Source organism: Seriola aureovittata, chromosome 21 (genome assembly GCF_021018895.1).
Source record: "Seriola aureovittata isolate HTS-2021-v1 ecotype China chromosome 21, ASM2101889v1, whole genome shotgun sequence".
Taxonomy (NCBI): Eukaryota; Metazoa; Chordata; class Actinopteri; order Carangiformes; family Carangidae; genus Seriola; species Seriola aureovittata.
In genome coordinates, this window is record NC_079384.1 from 19,006,242 (window position 1) to 19,027,498 (window position 21,257).

The 21,257-nt window shown below is 41.5% G+C and overlaps 1 protein-coding gene across 2 annotated transcripts; it reads right to left on the reverse strand.

Annotated features, from left to right (window-relative positions):
* Positions 1-1,400: 1,400 nt before the first annotated feature.
* On the reverse strand, positions 1,401-21,241 carry abca5 (ATP-binding cassette, sub-family A (ABC1), member 5). 2 transcript variants are annotated; one of them, XM_056366126.1, is made up of 38 exons: positions 21,108-21,241; positions 19,796-19,962; positions 18,297-18,483; positions 18,011-18,184; positions 17,019-17,116; positions 16,278-16,504; positions 16,038-16,179; positions 15,715-15,903; positions 15,447-15,594; positions 15,117-15,294; positions 14,585-14,643; positions 14,135-14,421; positions 13,826-13,945; positions 13,533-13,671; positions 12,677-12,767; positions 12,287-12,426; positions 11,949-12,068; positions 11,658-11,859; positions 11,316-11,482; positions 10,780-10,907; positions 10,383-10,520; positions 10,174-10,287; positions 9,281-9,451; positions 9,056-9,169; positions 8,718-8,855; positions 8,153-8,221; positions 7,965-8,056; positions 7,609-7,732; positions 7,389-7,506; positions 7,119-7,210; positions 6,709-6,884; positions 6,292-6,367; positions 5,925-6,019; positions 5,702-5,821; positions 5,451-5,603; positions 4,760-4,839; positions 4,541-4,596; positions 1,401-4,435 (listed from the first exon to the last, which is right to left on the reverse strand). In XM_056366126.1, the coding sequence occupies exons 1-38, from the start codon at positions 21,118-21,120 to the stop codon at positions 4,295-4,297; spliced, it is 5,043 nt and encodes a 1,680-aa protein (XP_056222101.1). In that variant the 5' UTR covers positions 21,121-21,241; the 3' UTR covers positions 1,401-4,294. The 2 variants fall into 2 exon arrangements, with proteins under 2 accessions (XP_056222101.1, XP_056222102.1); XM_056366127.1 differs by having other exon boundaries at positions 21,104-21,234.
* Positions 21,242-21,257: the final 16 nt, after the last annotated feature.

Below are 21,257 nucleotides of genomic sequence, written 5' to 3' on the forward strand. Positions count from 1 at the left end.
TGCTTTTAATTTGGCCGCCAATTTGGCTGGTGTGAAATTCCTCAAATGTAGAGGCTGCCTCGGACGCACCACACACAACTTTGGCTTTGATTTGTTTGTCGGAGACCTCATGTTTAATATAATACAACTGGTCATCTAGGAGAGAGCATTCATTTAGAGGGGATGCTGCATTTCAAAACACAGGCCACTGAATATATTTAAGGATTCTAATGACACATTAATTAATAGCTTCAAAGCAGTAATTCACAGCTCTTCTTTTTATAGTGTAACGCTGCTGTTTATTCGTTTTCTGGAAATTCTCCTTTGATGAGAAATTATTAATTATATTAGTTATAATATTTCTTTGTTATTTTGATATGGAAAAAAAATGTCATTAATATTTTAAATTATAGTTACTTCCTGTGACCACTAGAGGGCGGTGAACACTCATGATGTTTACCTATTTTAACCTATTCTATGCTATATCGAGTTCAGAAGACTATTATTAATCAGACAACACATCAAGTGTCGATTGACCATTTAATATTGTGTTGCAGTTCCTCCCTGTGTCCACTGGAGGGCAGCCAACGTCCTAAATTAGCCTAGCATCATGGCAGACACAACAGCTTAATATCCAGTGGAAATATCCTAACTAAAACCATTACATCAGGCAGAAGAGTGGTTAGACATGCTGTGACAGCTTGAGGGCACCAAACACAACCCTACCAGCGTCAGGGCAGATATAACAGCATAGTATATTGAGTTCCGATGAAGACTTTCAAAATAAAACGTTCACATAACATTATCAGACAAACGCAAACTTAAAACTCAAATGTTTAGCCTGTTTATAACTTTATTTAACCTATTATTGTATTCTATTTATGTTTTAAAATATTCTTCTTATTGATTTGATTAGTTGTTTTATTGATATGATCTAGTTTTATCTTATTTTCTTTAATTTTTCTTTTTGAAAAAATATTTTTTATTATCATGTTTTTACCGTTTTTATTTCTCCTGTGCATTAGTCTTTACACATTTATACTGTCTTAACAGCTTGTCCGTCACTTGTGAAGCACTTTGAGTTGCTCCAACCTGTACAACAGGTGCTATACAACTAGTTTTATTGGTTGACTGGTTGATTGTCTGACAGTCCTATTTAACATAAACCACACAGAGTTAATCTGTAGTGAGATGTGTTAAAATTAACGTAAATTAAAATGTTGCAGGCATTTGTTCAGTTTGTAATATGGATATAAACCCCATATAAACCTGGGAGTTTTGTTTTGTAGGTTGAAAAAGACTTAAATGGCATTTATAATGAATGTTGTTGAATTAAAATGTGATTAAACCAAACATGCTAGCGTAAAAAGGTGTTTCAACACTTCTGTCTTCAGTGTGTCCATCAACAAACAGACAGGGCAATAATTTGGATTAACATTTATTCATGAAAAGGTCGTGTACAGACCACAGAGTTCATTAATGACAAGTGTCCATCCAAACATGGCAGCGATACAGGAGGAAAATACAGCACACAGCTAAACCACAGTCTTTAAAAAATAAAATCAGTGCACAGAATCTTACAAAGATTGCATAATATAAAGAAAGGTTATAAAATTTCCCAGAAATAGTGCAATTTTACCACCACCAGGAAAATAAAATGAAACCTGCTCCACTTTCAATGCCAATTGTCTAAATGCTCCACTTTCCACAGAGCCAAACAATGTTTTGGTTTTCTTCGTGTGAATTACTTCTAACGAGATGTGATGCTTTTTGTTCTGGGCGCAGGGATACGAGAAGTGCAAAGCCAATGTGTTTTAATGATTACATGTTACTGAGACCGACAGACCCACAGAATACACATGAATGTTGGAGTGCCCACAAAGTTTAAAGAATTCTGAGAACACAAACCCTTCATTTCACTTGAGAAAACAAAAAGTATATATATGACATCCCAAAAACCCATCCATCCTGGCCACACGTATAAAAAGTAATGCAGAGCCAGTGTTTTTATTTAATGAGGGAACAGGGCTACATGAGTGCAAACTAAATGTTGCCAGGGTTAAATAAAGTTTTCACATTTAAATCAGAACCTCAAGCATTACTCTAACTCACTTTAAGAGTATTTGATGTGCATGTGTGGAAGTCTGTGGTGCATGTTCAGAAAATCAATCAGCGTCCGACTTATTTCTTCAAAAACCTCACAAACACAAACCTTCTTCCCAAAACACGAGTCTGATATTTTGTAAATCAGCTCTTACCTAACTTCAGTAAATCATGATGTAGCAGGTTAAAAAAGCATCAAATAAAACAAATGGAAGCTACTGCATAAACACATGAAAGTCAATTGTCCCAGACACCTTGTGCAAAAATGAAAAACCACCACTACAAAATATCTGTGCTGTGAGTCTGAGAGATGGACACGTGACTGAGCTTGGGACAGAAAATAACTTTTATTCAAATATCTAGAATTTATGTTTAAAAACCCTCAAATAAACCTCCAGCATCTCCTCTGTCACAAGGAGACGAACTTCAAGTAAAATGCCACAGATGATATTGTGTCCTCCAGAGGAGCGGCAACAGACACACACTTGACAGTTTAATCATCAGACTGCAACAAACACGTGTAGTGTTGATGTGTTTTTGCTGAGTTTAGAGAGCAGAGTTTGTGTTGCTGCTGCACTGAGACACATTAGACTGTCAGCTGTTCTTGTTGTTTTGTCCACCGGCCTGTCAGAGGAAGCTCCTCATTCAGACAAATATCACCACAGATCACATATTTCTCTACAAAGTGTCTTCAATTCCCTTTAACCACGTCATCCTCTCACCTGAAAAATTACAATTTATGGGTTTGCTGATAGGTATTGCACCAACAACGCACCTGCTCATATAAAGACTATGCAGAAAACAGTTGCAGCTACACACAGTATATACAACACAGTAAACACACACACACACGCACGCACGCATACACACGCACTAAACAACAAAACACAGCTGCATGATTAAAAGTGGCACCAAAGTGAAACAGAGTGACAACAGGAGCTCCGCAGAGCGTCACTGCTGCGTTTCAAACCCTCTCCTCACTCAAAGCCAAACGTACATTCAAAATCTGTTTGTCAGAAATCCTCAGAAAACCTGGCTGAGAGATAAAGGACGTATCAACAAGCCCCCCACCTCCAAATCTGGATCTGAACCCAACCTCGAGCTCCACCTCTCCACATTTGAGGCTGATCGGCCCTGGCTAACGTCTGATGAGGGCAGTGTGCTACATGTACTGGCGTGCATATTCTACACTACATTCCCAAGCTATGGGTTCTATTTCAAAGCTAAACATGTAGAGAGGAAGGCCACAGATCAAAGACCATCTGTCCGATATCCTCATCCCAACATCCGTCTGCCACATCTCTAAATAATCAAGCTCCACTTGAGCGTGCATGCTGAAACACCCAGAGTTTCAATGTGGGTCTAGACATGGAGACGTGCACGGTGGTGGAAAACGAGGACAAGGGACTCTGCTCTTCAACCCCAGAGGAAAAACACTTGATAATTATATGGGGCTTTATAAAGACTCTGTGGAGGACTAATATCTCTTCTCCAGTGTGTTAACAAACAGGCATTTATTCCACTGCCCCACATCAATAATAGAACTATTATGCAAACTACTAATGCACATGCTACTGACACTAAAAACCAAAAGTACTTCTCAGTGTCAATGTGTGAAGAGGTGTGATAGTGTGTGGTTCAGAGATGTGCTGCTTTGGTTCAATTGTGGATGGATTCCATTTCTGGTAGTGTTTAAAAACAGTTTCACAAACACAACAGACAAAAACACCTGAAGAGACGAGCAAACGTACTTACTGTTACTCCTCCCACACAGGAGGACGGATGGAAAGGGTTACAAAGCATAAATATTACATATTATATATATTTTTTTCCATTTACTGATTCCCTGTGAAGATAAAAAACACTGTTAGAAAGAGGAGTAGGTGTCGCATCAGCGTGTCCAGAAAGACTGCAGGCCCTTCGGTCAGAGCGGTTCAGAAAACACGGAGCACCAGTGGACGAGGGTTACACACATGCACACCTCAGACCCACAGAGAGGAGCAATGACAGCCCCCAGCCCAGATTACACACACAGTCAGTCTTCAGTGTATGTGGGCCCCCACCCAGGTCTGTCGCGTTCGTTTCAAGGCGGTGGGGGTTCGTTTGCGTGGAGCGGGCGCGTGCTGGCGTGAGCCTTCAGGCGCTGAAGCCCGGCGGGTCGGTATTGGTTAGTCCTGGTCAGTCACCAGCCTGCTCCCTCTGATAGACGAGTTCAAAGCTGGTGCACGATGCTGTCTGTGTGGTTGACTGAGACGGCGCCGTCCTGGCGCAGCCGCTGCCACTGGAAGGTTGTGCTGAGGGAGCCCATCTCATCCTCCTCGTTCTCCTGCTCCTTGGCAAACTCCATAAACACCTGGAGGACAAAGACACAGGAAGAGGAGGAAGGAGAGGAGAATGAGACACTGGTTTGATCTGTGATTTACACTGAGTCTGGGCTCTCCGTTTTTTAACCACCTACCTGCTCTAAGGTTGACTGGGAGAAGTTGTACTCTTCAAAGTTGAAGGTTTGCTTGGCTGAAAAATAAACAGAGATAACGAAGATAAATTAAAGTGGATGAGTTGGCAGATATGTCCCAAATGGTAGAGGCATGTGTGTGTGTGTGTGTGTGTGTGTGTGTGTGTGTGTGTGTGTGTGTGTGTGTGTGTGAGAGTGAGAGAGTGCTCAGCTGTGACTCACCGCTCTCTAACTGAGAGAAAGACTTGGCCAGTGATTTGACATCCTCCATGGGGATCTTGTAAACCATCAGAGTAGCAAAGCTGCAAAGACAGAATCAGCCAACAGAATTAGATGTGCACATGGAGCAGTGTGTGCGTGTGCGTGTGCATGTGTGTGTTTGCTCTGTTATGAACAAGCTGGTGCCCATTTCTTTACAATCCTATGTTCTTCTCAGCTTTTATTTTGAAGGGTAAATGTGAACATTTCCAGTGTTATATTTTCTGCATTTCACTTTCACAGAGCAAAACAAAAAGAAAAATGTTGCAACTATGTTTTTATGTAAATTAGTAGATGTAGCATTTAAATGTAGAATTTTTCCACTTCCCTATAAGGAGGAATGGTCTGTGTTCTAACTTCTGCTACCTTTACTTCCTCCTTTCATTTTGGACTTGTGTTGGAGGAGTGAAAAGCGATGGAGAAGTGGGATCACAGAGCATATTTTCAGTCTCTGCGGTAAGACATTCATAGTGTTGCACTTGGTTGTTCACATTAAAAAAAGCCATGAACAGTTGTGTAACAAATGAAAAAAGAGACGTACAAAGCCTGGCTCCTCTCTCACCTCCGCACAGTTGGACAATCACAGTGTGAAGTGGGTGTGAACGCTGGATCTTCCCTTTCAGAAAGTTACAGAAATAGTTGGGTCGGGTCTCACCTCTCCTGACGGGCAGCATGAGGGAAGATCCGGAGGATCTCTTTGTGCAGCAGCGCCACCTGCTGAAGCCCCGTCAGCTCCTCTCTGAGCTTCACCTCCAAACTGTAACCTCGACCGTATTTCCCTTTTAAATGTTGGATCGAGCCGATACACCTGACAGAGAAAAATGAACAGCATTTACTGATTCGGATGATTTTTTTTTTCACCCTGAACATCTTGTCAAGGAATAACACACAGCTGCGAGTACCAACCTCAGCTGGCCAGAAACCATGATGGCTACACGGTCACACACGGCCTCAGCCTCCTCCATGTAGTGGGTGGTGAGGATGGCTCCCCGCTGACGATTCTTGAACGCAGCTCGTATGGCTCTCCTACACATAGCAGAGACACATGTCCTCAAGCAAAACACTAAATTCTTTCATTTCTGTAGCTGAACATTAAGACTTTCTTATTGTCATATGAACATGGTCTCACCACATGCGCTGTTTAGACTTGGGGTCCATCCCTGACGATGGTTCATCCAGTAAGACGATCTGAGGATTCCCGATCATACTCAAGGCAAAGCACAACTGGAAACAAACAAGATGTCAGTGCAGTGAAAACTGCGTGGAAATATTTAACTCTAATTAACACATATATTCAATTTGTTTCATCAGAAAGCTCAAGTGGCTGAAAAGCATCATGTAAGTTGTAAAATGCTGAGGAATTGTAAATCATCTGCTGATGTGAATGGAGTTGTCAAGAGGGGAAACCATGACATGCTGGCAGAATGTGAAGCACGTTAATGGGAATGTGTCAGCTGAGAGTTTAGATTATCTGTAGTTAAAAACAGTGTTCTCACCTTCCTCTTGAGGCCTGCTGATAGGCTCTTGGCTTGTTTGTTCAAGTGGTCCTTCAGCTCCAGAGCGTTCACCACACTGACAACAACAGTTGCAACTGTCACATCACTCACATCAACTCAAGGACTGCTGCTTAGCTTTACATGGTTGTTTAGTATCAAACAAGTATTTGATTACCAGAGACATTCATCGTCTCTCTGTGTTAAAAGGAACAATAAAATACTGTGAATACAATCTCTATTACTCAATTTAAGGTACAGTTCAAGGTATTGGTACACTGAGTTTTCACACTATGGGATGGATATTTGAAAAAGATGTGATCGTCTCACTGGAAGAGGAGACAAAGAGTCACTGCACCATCATCTGTGGCCTGTGGTGCATTACTTGGGTCCCAAGCACAGCTGGAGACTGTGACTTACCGTCTGATGATCCCTGGTACGTCCTGGCCTCTCAGCCCCTTGATGGCAGCGTAGATCTCCAGGTGTTCCTGCAGAGTGATCCGGGGCCACAGAGGGTTCACCTGCGGACAGTAGCCCACATGCTCCAGAGGGTTGTCCACTGGACGTAACTCTGTACTATAGTCTCCCATCAGCACCTGGACAGAAGAAAACAGACAACACTGAGTCATAGTAATTATAAAATTGATGGATGAATACAGAACATGTTTCTGGGACAAAGTGAAAGGAAGAGAATTTCTTTTCCAGGCATCAACACAATATATCGACAGCATGTTTTAAAGGTAACATTTCTACTAACTTCAGCTGTGCAAATGTGCAATTATATTTTCCAGCAATTACTTATTATCATTTCATTATAATCTGTGATGTACCTGGCCTGCAGTGGGGTCAGTGTCACCTGACAACATGTGCATGACGGTGCTTTTTCCTGCTCCATTGGGGCCCAACAGTCCAAGAACTTCACCTGAAGAAACAGCATTCAAGTTGTGATGTTAGTGAACTGTAACTTTTTCCTGAAATCAATATTATGGTGTACCCTCAGGTTTCTTAGACAATGTGAACCTGCTGGATGCTTTATACAACAGTTTGGAAACCATGCAACCTAAAAAAGCAACAGTCTACATGACAAAGACTGTACGTACCTTTGCGCACACAGAAAGAAATGTTCTTTGTGGCCACTTTCCTCCTCTTGTTGAGAGAAAAACCTTCTCTTCTGCCCTTGTACTGCTTTCTCAGGTTACTCACCACCACAGCTGGTTTCTAAATGGACACACAGTGAAGAGACACAAAATTAACTTGTTTTCAGTGAATACCTTATGATGACCTTATTTTCCTGTACCAGAGGATGAGATATTCACTCACCTCCTCGCAGGACTGGCAGGTGAGGGCCTCCTTAACTCTGGCCTTCTCCATCTGTACATCCTCATCCTCGTTCAGCCCTTCTTCTGGGTTCTTCTCCACTTTGGGCTTTGCCTTGGACGAGATCCTGTGAAGGTTTAAATCAAAACATCAAGTTTGGCTCTTGGTCAAACATTTATTCTGACAAATCTAGATGCACAACCTTCCACTATGAAAACATGAACTTTCATGTATCTCAGTTCAGACCTAGAAGCTCACACTGTTCATTTGAAAGACAAAGCAATAAACCTCAGTGTTTAAGATATAAATGTACCAAGGCTTCCTGTAATCTGAGCTATAACCTGAAATCTGAGCATCACCTGCAGAACTGATCATTTTTCATAGTCCTCCCTCCGTAATGGATCTCAAGCCAACGAAGCAGGAAAAGCAGCAGGATACACTGGAGATAGGGCTAAACACAGAAACAGACAAAGATTAAGGCTGAACACTCACTTCTGCAGCCCCTTTATCAATGCTTTGGCCAAATGATTTTAAATGAGGTACGTACAGCTACAACTGCAATGAGCAGGTTCTTCCACAAGAAGTTTTCCTCGTAGAGAGAAGGGAGGAAGGTCGCCTGTGAACGGTGGAAAAAACATCACTAGGTTGATTCCTGCTTGTTCCATCAGCTTGTGTTTGAAAACGTTCTCTCAAATTTACTTCAAGGATCTTGAGAGAGCATCCTGATTCATTTTATATAGTTCACTTTATTTGAAAAATACTGTACATATTTAGGATTTCTACCATAAATTAAGATAAACTGATTCTGAGAAAAATATCTGGCTCTTTAGCTGCTAGACGTCCTAGTTTTTTCATTAGCTCATCTATAACTTTGTCTGTCTAACACTGGGCAGGTAACCTGCATTTATCAGAGCTTGTGTGCTGGAAATTGCTACCTATGGTTTTATATAAGAGGGATAATAAGGAGCCAGAAGGACTTAATCATACAGTCTATGTGCAACTCTTCAATGTCATACTGTCTACAATACAGTTTAATGCGGTTTAAAGACAATAAAAGCCAAACAGACAAACACTTTGAGAGAACTGACTGTTTGTCTTTGTTGAGCTCCTACCTTGGTGATGCAGTTGAGGCAGCCCATGAGAGGGTACAGAGGGTTGAAGAAACACAAGAGGTTGTGCAGGTTTCGGGTCAGCCCAGGGTTGTCGTTCACAAACGACAACTGAACCAGCGAGGCTGATACCACACACACCTGAGGCACAAGTCATACATTTAGTAACAATACACTAATAATAATGAGAAACATCCAAAAGTAGAATTACATACTGAAGCTGCTTTGGTGCTTCAGTAAGAACAAGAAACTGGAGCCCTTTCAGAATAACCATAAGATATTTTTGGAAGCTGGTGACATCTTTATTTTTCAATCTGTGTACATAAAGCATCCTGTCTCACCATCATGGAGATGACAGAGAAGAAATCCTTGTTGCTCTGGACTCGGGCGAAGCCAAAAGAAAACACATAAGTGAAGAGGATCATGGCAGGACCGAAGCCAACGGTACACAGGACCTGGGAGAGAGGAGGGAAGTCGTTAAAATGATTTTTTTTTTTACTAACAATACTATATTAAATATTCTACAGTGCTATAGTGAGGCGCAGAGTTTAACCAGCAGTACAGACCACAGCGGTGAGGTTGCTGGAGGTGAGCAAGTTTCCAGTGTGGAAGCAGAAGAGGATGCTGGTCATGCAGGACAGGATGAGGTAGTAGAAGGGGATGTCCACCGCTGCCTGACCACACCAGTAGGCTGATGGTACCAGACCAGAGATACGCAGTGTAGAGCGACACTTGATCTAAAGAGTAAAAAAATTTAAAAAATTTAAAAAAATCAGGCAAATGTACAAGTCAATAGTCAATATGAGATCACAGCCATCAGGAGTAATTTAAATCTAAGTGCTAACATCTTCTATGTTCTCTAGAATAAATGATTAGCAGGTTCACTATTGGAGTAACTGAAACTGTCCTGACTTGAGGATTATGCTGAGCCAGTAGTCTACACCAGAAAGCTGGACAGCAAAATGTACTTGTGCATCAACTCAGAATAGGTGAGTCTCCACCAGTTTGTAGTTGGTCAAAAACACAAATATGCAAGTCAAAGTTGAATACTAACGCTCCAGGGGGATTTATCTTTGCGGCCAAAGTGAATCGACTGATTTCTAATTAGATCAATCTGGTGAGAAATTTTGCTGTTATGAATTCTGGTCTGACTGGGCGCTGACATACCTAACACCTAAGCACAACGTACCCATGTTGTTAGACATCATTACCTTCTCTCTCTCCTTTCATGTTTCCTGCTGCTTCCTACTTCTCAAACTGTCCAGCAAAACCAAAATGACCCAAAAGAAAAGCTTCAAAAAATGTGGCAGACCTTAAAATCTCCACATGAACTCTAAAATGCTGTGGTGGAACAGTGTTGAAAATTAGGGTTGACATCATTGTGTGTCCTTGCTGTGAAGTGCAATATATCTTGCTGAACAGATTAAATTAATCATGATTACTGGGAGTAAGCGGTTACCTCTCGATCTCGTGTGTGGTCCATTGCAAAGTATGCAGGCATTCCAGCTGCTAGCATTCCCAGTATAATGGCCTCTATGTACACCAGAGCGTAGGACGTCGCATCTGGGATTTGCTGATGGATGTCACAATGGGAAACTTAAATATCTTTAAATGGTTTATGGAAACAGGAAAGATGAGATCTGTCACTTCAGACTCCATAATACTCACATAATCAAACGGTTTGGTCCAGGTTCGGATGTGTCCAGTACCATTCAGGCCTCTTAGAAGAGCGTTGCTCAGTATATTGACAGCCATAGGCAAGGAGTGGACTGTGGTGCTGTTGAACGCAACACTGTATCTGAAACCCTGTGAACAGAAAGAAAATAAAGGGTTAATAAGTGTAACATGTAGGCAGGTGAACTGCACTTCATCTAAATAAAAAGCTCTCAGTTGGAGGACTCAGTGGCCCTTGAACAAAGAGCCCTTCATCTGAAACACAACCAGCACATTCACACTAGGTGGAGGTGCTGCAGGAGAGGTGAGCCCACATCTGATGCTTCATCTCCAGTCCCATCAAATATCTGGTTATCAAAATTAAATTCAATCTGTCCAACTTTAAAGTGACCTTGCTGGATCCCGTGACGTTGATGGCGGCGCTGTGGGGGGCGGCGGCCATGTAGTCACCGTGTTTCATCATTTCCACTTTGATGTCCTGAGACTCCAGGTTGTGGATAAAGTCAGAAATATCGGAGCCTGTTGGCACAAGAAAAAAACAAAAAAACAATGCTAGCCCACGTAGAACTGCAGGGTGAGGAGTTCAAAACTGCAGCAAGAGTAAAGAGATATTCAGTGGAACAGTTCTTATCGATTATGATTTACTGTGTAATTTAAGAGCTGTACAGCAGTCAATATCCCATCACAATATTTACAGCAGCACTTTCCGACAGAAAGCAGATCTGAGGTCTCACTGACAGGACAAATCATAACAAAAGCTGAAAGTAGAATCACCTGTATCATTTACTACAAGGTGTATGTATCATAGTTTCAGTATGCATCATGCATTGTGCAGCCAGCATCCAAAATATCAGTTATCCCCCCCCCCCCCCCCCCCGAGGACATGAAACAAAATCTCATCCTTTGGAAAACCTCCAGCGGACTCACCTGAGGAGTTCTGAACCAGGAGGCTAGTGCTGTATCTCCGGGGAGACTGGTTCCTTTTGAGGAGGTAAATGGGCAGAAACTGACGGTCTGGTGAGTGAATCTGGATGTTTCCTGTGGCCAGAGACAGGACGAGCACTGCAGCGACAAACACCAGGAACAAGGCCAGACTGAAAGACAAGGGAGATGGTGAGAAAAGACAGGATGAATGGAAGGGACAATGTCTCAAAACACATGAGCACTGATTCTTTACAACCCTACAGAAAAATATAGATGTAGTGTAGTTATGACTGACTGACCTGAAACTATCTCGTCTTCAAATTATTTCTGTCATTGAACACTCACGTGTAAACAAAGGCCTTCCTCTCTCTGCGCATGTTGAGCATGTGCAGCCAGGCCACAGTGCTGAACTGCTGCCGCCACAAAGCATGACCTGACACAACATCTGACTTGTTGTCGGAGAACGTGAGCAGCCGCTGGTCTGTATCATCCAGAGAGGCGTTGTCGCCCTCATCCTCAGCCTGTTCCCGATTAAACACACTGTAGTCTGGAGACATTAAACAAACAGATGGAGAAATACGGTCATTTTCTTGAATTAGGAATTCGCTTTTTTCACTGCTTTAGTACCACACTCACCAGCTTGGTCCACTTCAGCCTCTGCCTCCAAACGAAGGAAAACGTCCTCCAGTGTTGTCATGGAAACCCCATAGTTGATAATTCCCAGATCAGGTTGACAATCGAGCTGTGAGAACAAGCCTACAAAAGACAAATTAATCATGACTTGCAGCTGGTCCACTGCTGTTACTGTCAAAGCTCAGTCACAAATGAGTTGCAGTAATATATTTAGCATTTGTCTACTGATTGACTGTGTTAACAGTAAGAGGCTGGAAATAACTACAAAGTGAGTATCAATACAGCAATTTGAAACAGATACTATTGTTTTCACATACTGTATCTATACAGCGTGATCTTACCTGCAAATGTGTCCAAGCTCTCAAAAGGCAGAGTGAAAGTCAACTCTGCTTCATGTTGCCGAGACAACTTTGCTTTGGGAACATGCTGCTGGACCATTGTGGTGATCTGTTCAGCTTCACATCTCTCATTGACAGACATTCTGCAGGGGAGGCAGAAAACATTAATCTAAAACTATGGTTTTAGACACGGATTGTTATGATGACACAAAAATTTATCAAAATGTTCTTTAAGTGAAGCATAATGTCACATTTTCTTTTACAATGATTTGTAGCAATGGTTCACCAAAGGGCCACTAGGGTTTCAAATCCATTGATGGGCCCAGCTCTGTGACAATCGCCATTATTTAAAGCTGCAACAATAAACTACATCAGGAAGTAAAGACTACTTGCCTGAGATGATATCCAACACCACACTTGATCTTGAGATACAGCGAAGAGCCAACACATTTCAGCTGTCCTTGAGAGATCACAGCTTTGCGATCTGGAGAAAAACAATATCATCTGTGTTTAACTGTAACAACAGATCAAGTGGAAACTGTGTGATTGTGAAAAGCTGCTGGCAAGTATTGAAGGAAGCTGTGGTGTTTGTGTAATCAATACTTGGTCTGTTATGATTCAATAAAGCATATTACTCATAGCTATAAGGAAGTGGTACATTTAATCTGAAGTGTGCACAGAGTGAAATATGATCCTGACTGGATCCTGAAGGGCTGAGGAAAGCAAATGTGTTATCTTTGAAGGTTAGATAGGGAGAGTAGAGACAGGTAGACTATTGTACCAGGTGGAAACGTTCCTGATAGGGATGAGCAGCTCAGAAAATGAGGTGCTTTCCTAGCAACAGCTACAGTGGAGACTGAGCAATACTTTAGAATTAGACCATTCAGACCACCCTCTGTGTGACTGCTGACCAATCTCTTCTCCAACATTTTAGGTTTGTACTTTTGTTATCTGAAGAATAAAAATTTTGAGTCAGTATGAAATTCCCTGTCCTCCTATGTCTTTGATTTGGTTCCTATGAATCGAGGAGTGAATGTTTTTTGAAGAATTGAAGAGGCCAAATGAATCTCAGAAGAAAAAGAAAAAATACAATTGCAAGTTGTCAACATTTCTTCAGATGGAGAAATAAACTATGTCATCTGTATACAAGTAAATTTTACCCTTCCAATTTCCAAACTGGGATGACATCTGGCTAATGGGTTTGGTGCCCGTGGGTGTGTGTACGTTATGTAACAGGTATATTTCATACCAGCGAGGATGTCAGCCTCATCCATGTAATGTGTGCTGAGGACAGTGACTCTGCCAGCTCTGCGGTTCTTCAGCAGCGACCACACCTGGTGTCTGGAGCACGGGTCCATTCCTGCTGTGGGCTCGTCCAGGAGCAGGATCTGACACAAACAAACATGATGCAAACTGCTCAGAATGGTGATGATCAGCTGACGTTATCATAGTTACTGATGATTACTGATAACTCAAGGCATTTCAAAGACTAGGATACAAATCAAAGTGTATGAGCATTTGTCCATTTTAAGATACAGGCACCTTGGGATCTCCCAGAATGGCGATGCCCACAGACAGCTTCCTCTTTTGGCCTCCACTCAGATTCTTAGCCTGAGCAGTCATGATCTTTTCCAAGTCCAGATCCTTCAGCACTTTGGTGACCTCAAAGAGAAACAAATATACACCATGGACAAACAGCCTGACATGTTACAGTCCACCTCACACAGCAGTTCTGGATAAGCCATCAAAAATTAGAAAAGGTCAGATTGATAACTCCAGCTGACATTTCCTACCACAAAATTTCTACCTTCTTCAGCCAGCATTTAAAAGAGGCTCCTCTCTCTAAATTACCTCTGCGTCAATATCTGCTGGTGGGATCCCTTTGATGGCGGCAAATATCCTCAGGTGCTCCTCCACAGTCAGCACATCAAAGATTATGTTGAACTGGGGGCAGATTCCCACCAGCTGCTTCATTTCAGACCCATCTGCAATCTCTGCTACCGGGGAGCCGTAGATGGTGGCGGAGCCGTTAGTGGGCGGACAGATGCCACACAGGATGTTCATGAGAGTGGACTTTCCAGCCCCGCTGTGTCCCAGCAGAGCCGTTATCTGGCCCTCATAGATGTCAAATGTCAGACCTGAGGAGGGGATGTAAAGAAGAAGGATGGCATCATGAAATCAATCAGAATAACTGGACAGACTGTGTAGTCCAGCCAATTTATACTGTGAGAACTTGAGCACATTACAACATCTGTCTTCGACCTTAATTGAACTAATTAAATCAAAGTGTTCAGGCCTTACCTCTTAGAGCTTCCACCACGTTGTCCTTCTCTTTGTACACTTTCCGGATGTTGTTGATGCTGCCAGAGATTGAAAGAGCAAGCGTTGAAGAAAAGATATTAAGAGAAATGAGAGAAGTGTAAACACAGCATGAGTGTCAGAGTGAAGAGCAGCTCTTAGGTTACAGGCTAGTCCCACAGGCCCTTCTCAGCCAGTGGAGCCATGGTGTCTGGCACTGAACCAAGAACAAAAACAGGCAGCATTTTTAACTCAGCCAGGCACTGATTGCTACTGGAAAAGTCTGCATGTCTCTCCTCAGACTTTAATATCAAAGGGCTCATCCCTGAACACATGTTTTACATATTGATATTTTGTGAACAATATGCTAAAACTGCACATTAAGTGACAATAGTGCTACAAAAGCATCCACCACACAAAGGTTTTTGATTGAACTGGATTGTAGTAACATATCCAGAAGCAGCACTTAGTGTAACTGTAAACACTCATTACAAAAAATAACTTTTAATTCAACGATGCAAGATCAGTCTTTTACCGAATGGCTTCTTTCCCTCTGAACTCAGGTGAAACAGGTTCAATAGACTCGTCTCCACCAGGAGTCCCGTTCACTTCTGCGTCGTATACTGAGCTCACTTCAACGTAGCGCTTTGTGCGTTTGGACCAATAGGATGGTTTCAGGAAGTACAACAGGGACCTCCTCATTCCAAACTCACCTGCATATCAGACAAAATGTATTAACTATTACACATGATAATAATATTCAAACAATGTTAGGTTAAGATTAGTTGGGAAACCAACTAACAGTATATTAGTAGACTTAACTCGGTGTAAATTATATTGAGGTATACAATATGTGTTTACTTACCAGGCAGCACCTGGTCCAGGTAGACAGCCAACAAAAGGTAGAGGATGCAGTCCAGAACCAGCATGATCAGGGGTACGTAAAGAGGATGAGGGCCATTGGCCAAGGAAGAAAACACAGCACCATCTCCCTGAGCCTCCAGGTAAACCACCTGACATATGCATAGACACACACATGTACAAATCAAATCCCTACCGCCACAATGATTTGACTCCACACTGCATCATTTTCCCATTAACTGCATGCATCCTATTATTCCTTAGTGTGTTACCTGTGCAATCCCGATTGAGAAGGCGCTGGGGGAGAGCAGGCAGAGGAGCCAGACCAACGGCTGTGGGAAGTCCTTCATCAGCACAGTGAACAGCGACAGGCAACCGAACACCACTGTCAGCATCGAGCCCACTGTGCTGGCAAACTTGGGCTTCTTAAATAACGGAGTCAGCATGAAGGAGAAAAAGATCTGTGGAGTGAGAAGAGATAAAAGAAAAGAAGAAGGGACACCACAAGAAATAAATAAGAAGATACTACTATTGTGGGTGAACAAAGAAAAACATATGTACAGTTTTACTTTTCCTCGATCACAGCTGTACTCACAGATGATATTCCATAGAGGAAGATGAGGAAGAAAATGACAAAGAAGTCACTGTTAGGGAACAGCGCCGTGTACGTAGCAATGATGGACATCAGGATGGACATCATGGTCACCAGTGCAGCATACAGGAGGCCCCATGACAACCTGATGTGGGCACAAAAACGTAAGCATATACACAATCACATGAACATGCAGATACAAATATCTGAAAGTACAGTGACTGAGTCTCTCTTCTTTTTTACCAGAAGGCCGTGTCATAGAGTCCCATCATGGTCATGGTGTCTTTGAGACGGTGTTCCTTCTCAGCTGCCACGTTGACGATGAGGAAGGTCACAAAGGGTGTGAAGGCCAGGACAAGGTATATGGAGATGAGGGCGTGGGGGAATTTCTGCACCTCCACAGAACCTGGCTGACCCATCATAACCACCTTCAGGTCCATCTCACTCCACACTGACCGCTTCGTCTGCATCTGTACACAAAAACCAGAAGATCACCAGGTCAAACCAGGTCTGCAACTAATTATCATTTTCATTAGCCCTTAATGGAATACATTTTTTTTTTAATTCAATAAATGATGATGAAATTGTGAAAATGTTCATCAGCATGTTCTGAGAATTTAGAGTTTCAAATAGCTTGTTTTTCCTGACCAACACTCCAAAAGTCAAAGATGTTCAAGATAAAATGATATGAGAAAAAGGGAAAAGAACCAGCAAATGCTGCTATTGATTGCTTTGTGAATGCCAATTAAATATTTATCAATTCCAAAAGGATAAAAGGATAAGAGCTCATTAACTTATAAGATCAGTCTTTTGAAAAAAATAATCTTATTCTTCAAATCAGTGTCATAAACTTCAAATCCTTTAAAATCAGCCCCAAATTTTCTTGATTGTACAAACACACACAGTGCACCCCCCTTCTTTAGAATCAAGTGGGTTAATCCGAGAGAACATTGTGCTAATTCTTTCTTCTTCTGTGTGTCTCACCTGGATGATGGCTGCATCGATCAGAGACTGGAGGCGGATGAAGCCAGAGTACCAGTAATTAGCTGCTCTGCAGTTCACTGAGCTGGTAAAACAGTTGGCTAGAGAAAAATAAGCACAATGACAACAAAATAAAGTCTATGTCAGATATAGATGAAAAACACATTTCAGTTCCAGCAGGTGATTATCTTGCTTGCAGTTGTGTATCTTTCTGTGCATTGCATTTAAAATTCCCAGCCCAACTCAATGACATCTGATCCTCTCAGGAGGATCATTATCAGTGAAAGGCAACTGCAAGGATTTTCCACAGATTAACAATGAGCTTTAAATCTGGATTTTGGATTAGCCACTTAGAAACATTCACAGACTACTCCTGTACCCTTCCCAGCATTGTTAAGATTGTGTACTTCTGTTTGTTTTTGCTGAAAGTTGAAAACCTGACCCAGTTTGAGATTGTGCAAGCTGTGGAGCCGTTTTCCCCTTCTTGGTCAGGAGCAATAACTGCCACCCTTATCAAGGGCCTGATTAATGGAGGGCTGCAGAAATGGTTTTCTTTGTGGTAGGTTCACCCATCTCTAAAGAGAACTCTGAAGCTTTGTTTACTAGAGTACAGTCAGATCCAATCTTAATGGAAACACCTTTTTCCTTTTCACATCAACAAAGCCAAACGGACAGTGATTCATACTGTAAATCCATCACTAGATTCATGTAATGCCCTGTGCTGTGTAATTAGTGACTAGTGATTACTTTCAAAATTCAAATGCTTCAGTATAGAGTCTTCAAGGTGTCAATCTAGGCAGTATGCAGTATATGTGAAGGTTTACAAAATGCTGTGTCAGTTAAATGTCCTAAAAAATTAGGTTTTACTATTCCACCTTTTTACACAAAGCTGTTTGGATTTTTATTTTTTTAAAACAGGAAATCTCAACATGTATAAGAAAGAAAATAAAACAACAAAATACAATAAGATAAGAGAAAGTCACATCAGATTTTACCAATAGATTCTGTGTAATCGCTCGGCAGGGGCAGCTGGTTGTACGGGAAACGAAGTCTGTAAGACGTGGCAGAGCTGTCCATGAACACAACACCAACATAGCTGGACGGCTCATACAGGCTGGCATTCTCCAGGTCCTCCTCACTGGCAAACATCTCCAAACGATCCTGCATGTCTGAAAACACAAGGAGGAGGACAAAAGTGTCATAAAAATTTCAAAAACAATACAGAGTTGTTTTGTACTGTAGGTGTGAAATGAAAGCATAACATAGGTGTCAGGCACTTACGCATCTCCTGGGCCACCTCCTCCATGATGTGGTTAGTGATGTTAGTGATTGGTGTGTAGCCCAAGCCTTTGAAGAAGTGCTCATCCCGCTCCAGCTCCATAGTGCTGATGCCTCCATAGTAAACATGAGGGTTGAGGGTGCTGATGAGTATCAGGAGACCCAGCAGTAACAGAGGTAAGATCAATTCCTGTACAAACACATAAAATGAACAGCTGATGAGAAAACCTCACATCATTTGTTCATCCTTGGAGAATTGTACTCTAGGTTAGTCTTAAAACTACCACATTTCCATTCATCCTTTTATCCAGGTAAGCACGTAAATCAAGCTCATCTGGGGCTTGGCAACTTGATCGTGTACTGTAAAAGATTATCCTGGATCACTGGATCCTCCAGTGATTTGGTTCATTTGGGATTGTCTTTGTACACAAAACAACTATAATCTCATTTAGTAAACACTTTGTCCTTGAAAACAAACCAGGATTTCCTTTCAAACCAACAAAGGTAAGTCCTTAGAACAAATGGTTATATAGGATAAACACTTGGCATCTCCAGCAGGAAGTTAACAAGGGAAATTATTCACACTGCAGTTTAGGAAATCCCTGGACGTTCCTAACTGTTGTTAAGGAAGCTGCAGCTCTTCAAAAGATATGTTGATACACAGAGGCATAAAAAATGCAGCAGTGCAACTTAAAGCCAAATGAAAAATGCATGGCCTAAGAAGAATGGAAGGGGGAAGAGGAACAAGCCATCTTGTTTTTTCTTTATTTAATTCCAAAATCAACTTTTATATTGTGTATAAATTAAGGAATACTTCACCAAAAGGTTTGAGAGTCCTTTGTTTGTTCTTTGTTGCATTGGAGCAACCACAAGTGCACTGACTCACACAGGCATGACAGCATGGCCACATCATAAGGCTCATTAACTGTGGCTGAGGTTTCCCTGGAATAAAACCTTAAAACTTTCTCAGAGATCCAGATAGAGTATGGATCACAACAGTGTGCTATCCTTTAGAGAAAAGGTGCCTGGAAAGCAGGGTCATGGTTTATCTTTCGCAAAAGAAATCCCCAAAACATCACAGACATTGACTCAGTTATCAGAGTTAAATATATCAACTACGAGGGGTAAAATACTTTCATTTATAAAGAAAAAAATCAAGGACTTTGTTCAAATAAAATGGTAGATATTCTGTATAAATGTAAGCAAGTAATAAAGAATGAAAAATGAGTCAAACTACATTTACAAAGTATACAGATATTAAGTTGTGAATATTTAAAAAGTTAGTATCTATCACTTAAATTACCTATATTAGGTTCTTCTACACTTACTTTGCACAATGTTTTCTCCATATTTCAACTGACTTTGCTGACAAGTTGGGAGATATTATGACAACTGTCAAACACAGCAATAGAAAAACAGGCAAAAGCTGGATAAAACTGAACACCCCAGAACAAGCTTGTGCTCTAAACAAATTCACATCAGTGCTGCTGAAAGCTAAGAACCTGAAGACTCTGTTGCTTGGTCCTCCATTTGATGAGCAGATTCTTGTATAGAAGACTTCTTGTTTGGTGCCAGACTCCAGCATTTCTTCTATACATGGGCTGCATGCTTCCAGCATGCCTCATCTGGATGACGTATGGACGAGAAGTCTCCCTAATGCTGGCCTCAGCTGAAAGGCAGAGAAATGCCAGAGCCATTACTTAGTATACACAGGAGGACTTAAATGAGTGTCAACTAATTGATTGGTCAATCAGCAGAAGAATTATCTGTAATTTGATAATTAGCTAATTACTTTTCTCTATCATATCTGATAGTAAACTGAATATTGTGGGGCTCTCTAATGTCTAATCTACTTGGGCTGTGAAAAATTATGTTGATAATTTTACACAATTTATGCAATTTAACAGACAAACAATTAACCGAGAAAATAATCAGCAGATTAATGGATAATGATAAAAGTTAGTTGCAACCCTAATATTCAGTATGTGCCATAGTATTGATTCATAGAATAGGCTATACATTCAAAACCTTCACCATTGCTTTGATGGATTTTCTATAGTAATGTATTAATGGATCACGGGTGGAGTGATACATTAGTGTAAACACCAAAATAAACATTCAATACATTTTCTTGTACATTTTACTTGTACTTAAGCAGAGTATGCATTTTTCCTTGGAAAGACCTCTAACAGTTGGATGCAATTAGTTTAGCTAAACCCACTTTATCCAACTGGATATAACACCAGCTATAACACCAGCTATAAAACTACCTCTACTACTCAGGGCTGTAGCTTTCACCCTTCGCTCAGTGAGTCATACACTAGTTCAGAGCAGCTCACACTGCTGTGATGCTGGAGTCGCAGTGTTGACAACTGCACTACCACCATGTTCGTGAAGTGGCTAATAATAAAGCGTACCGCAATTGAAACCTAGCGTACCTGATAAATCGGGATTTAGCTGGTTATCGCGAATAGCTAGCTGCCGTTAGCCTGTAAACTAACGCTAACCTGCTATCTGGTGTGTTGGCACGGCTGACAATATTTTTCGTTTGAATTGAACAGGCGTTGTCCACGCCGCTTTGTCCTGATACCCACTGTATTTTAGAAAAAGTGTAACGAGCTAAATACGCGAGTCTGCACCCAAAATGAACCGACAGAAATTATAAAATTGTTTCTCCTGAGCTAACGTGCTGTGTGACAGACCGAGTGTATGTGTGCGCATAAGGAATCATGCTAGCAAGCTACAGCAACACAAGCCGATATTCCTGTGAAAAATACATATTCACTGAGAAAAGCAAACATTTAACATACTCACGAATGAAATACATTAAGGCATATCTTTCCTCAGCTTGTGGTTTAACGGCCTTACATTACAGACGTTATTTTATATCAAGTAAACCTCCTGAAACGACCCCAGGTTTCTCACGTCACTACTTCCTCCTGTCAAAGATCCCAGATCCCAGAA

Bases quoted from the DNA above. Each gene is read 5' to 3' on its own strand.
- abca5 (XM_056366126.1), bottom strand. The intron at 8,057-8,152 runs GTACGTACCTCA...TTCTGTGTTTAG, and splicing joins TGCTCATTGCAGTTGTAGCT to CCCTATCTCCAGTGTATCCT. The intron at 6,368-6,708 runs GTAAGTCACAGT...TGTTGTTGTCAG, and splicing joins GTACCAGGGATCATCAGACG to TGTGGTGAACGCTCTGGAGC.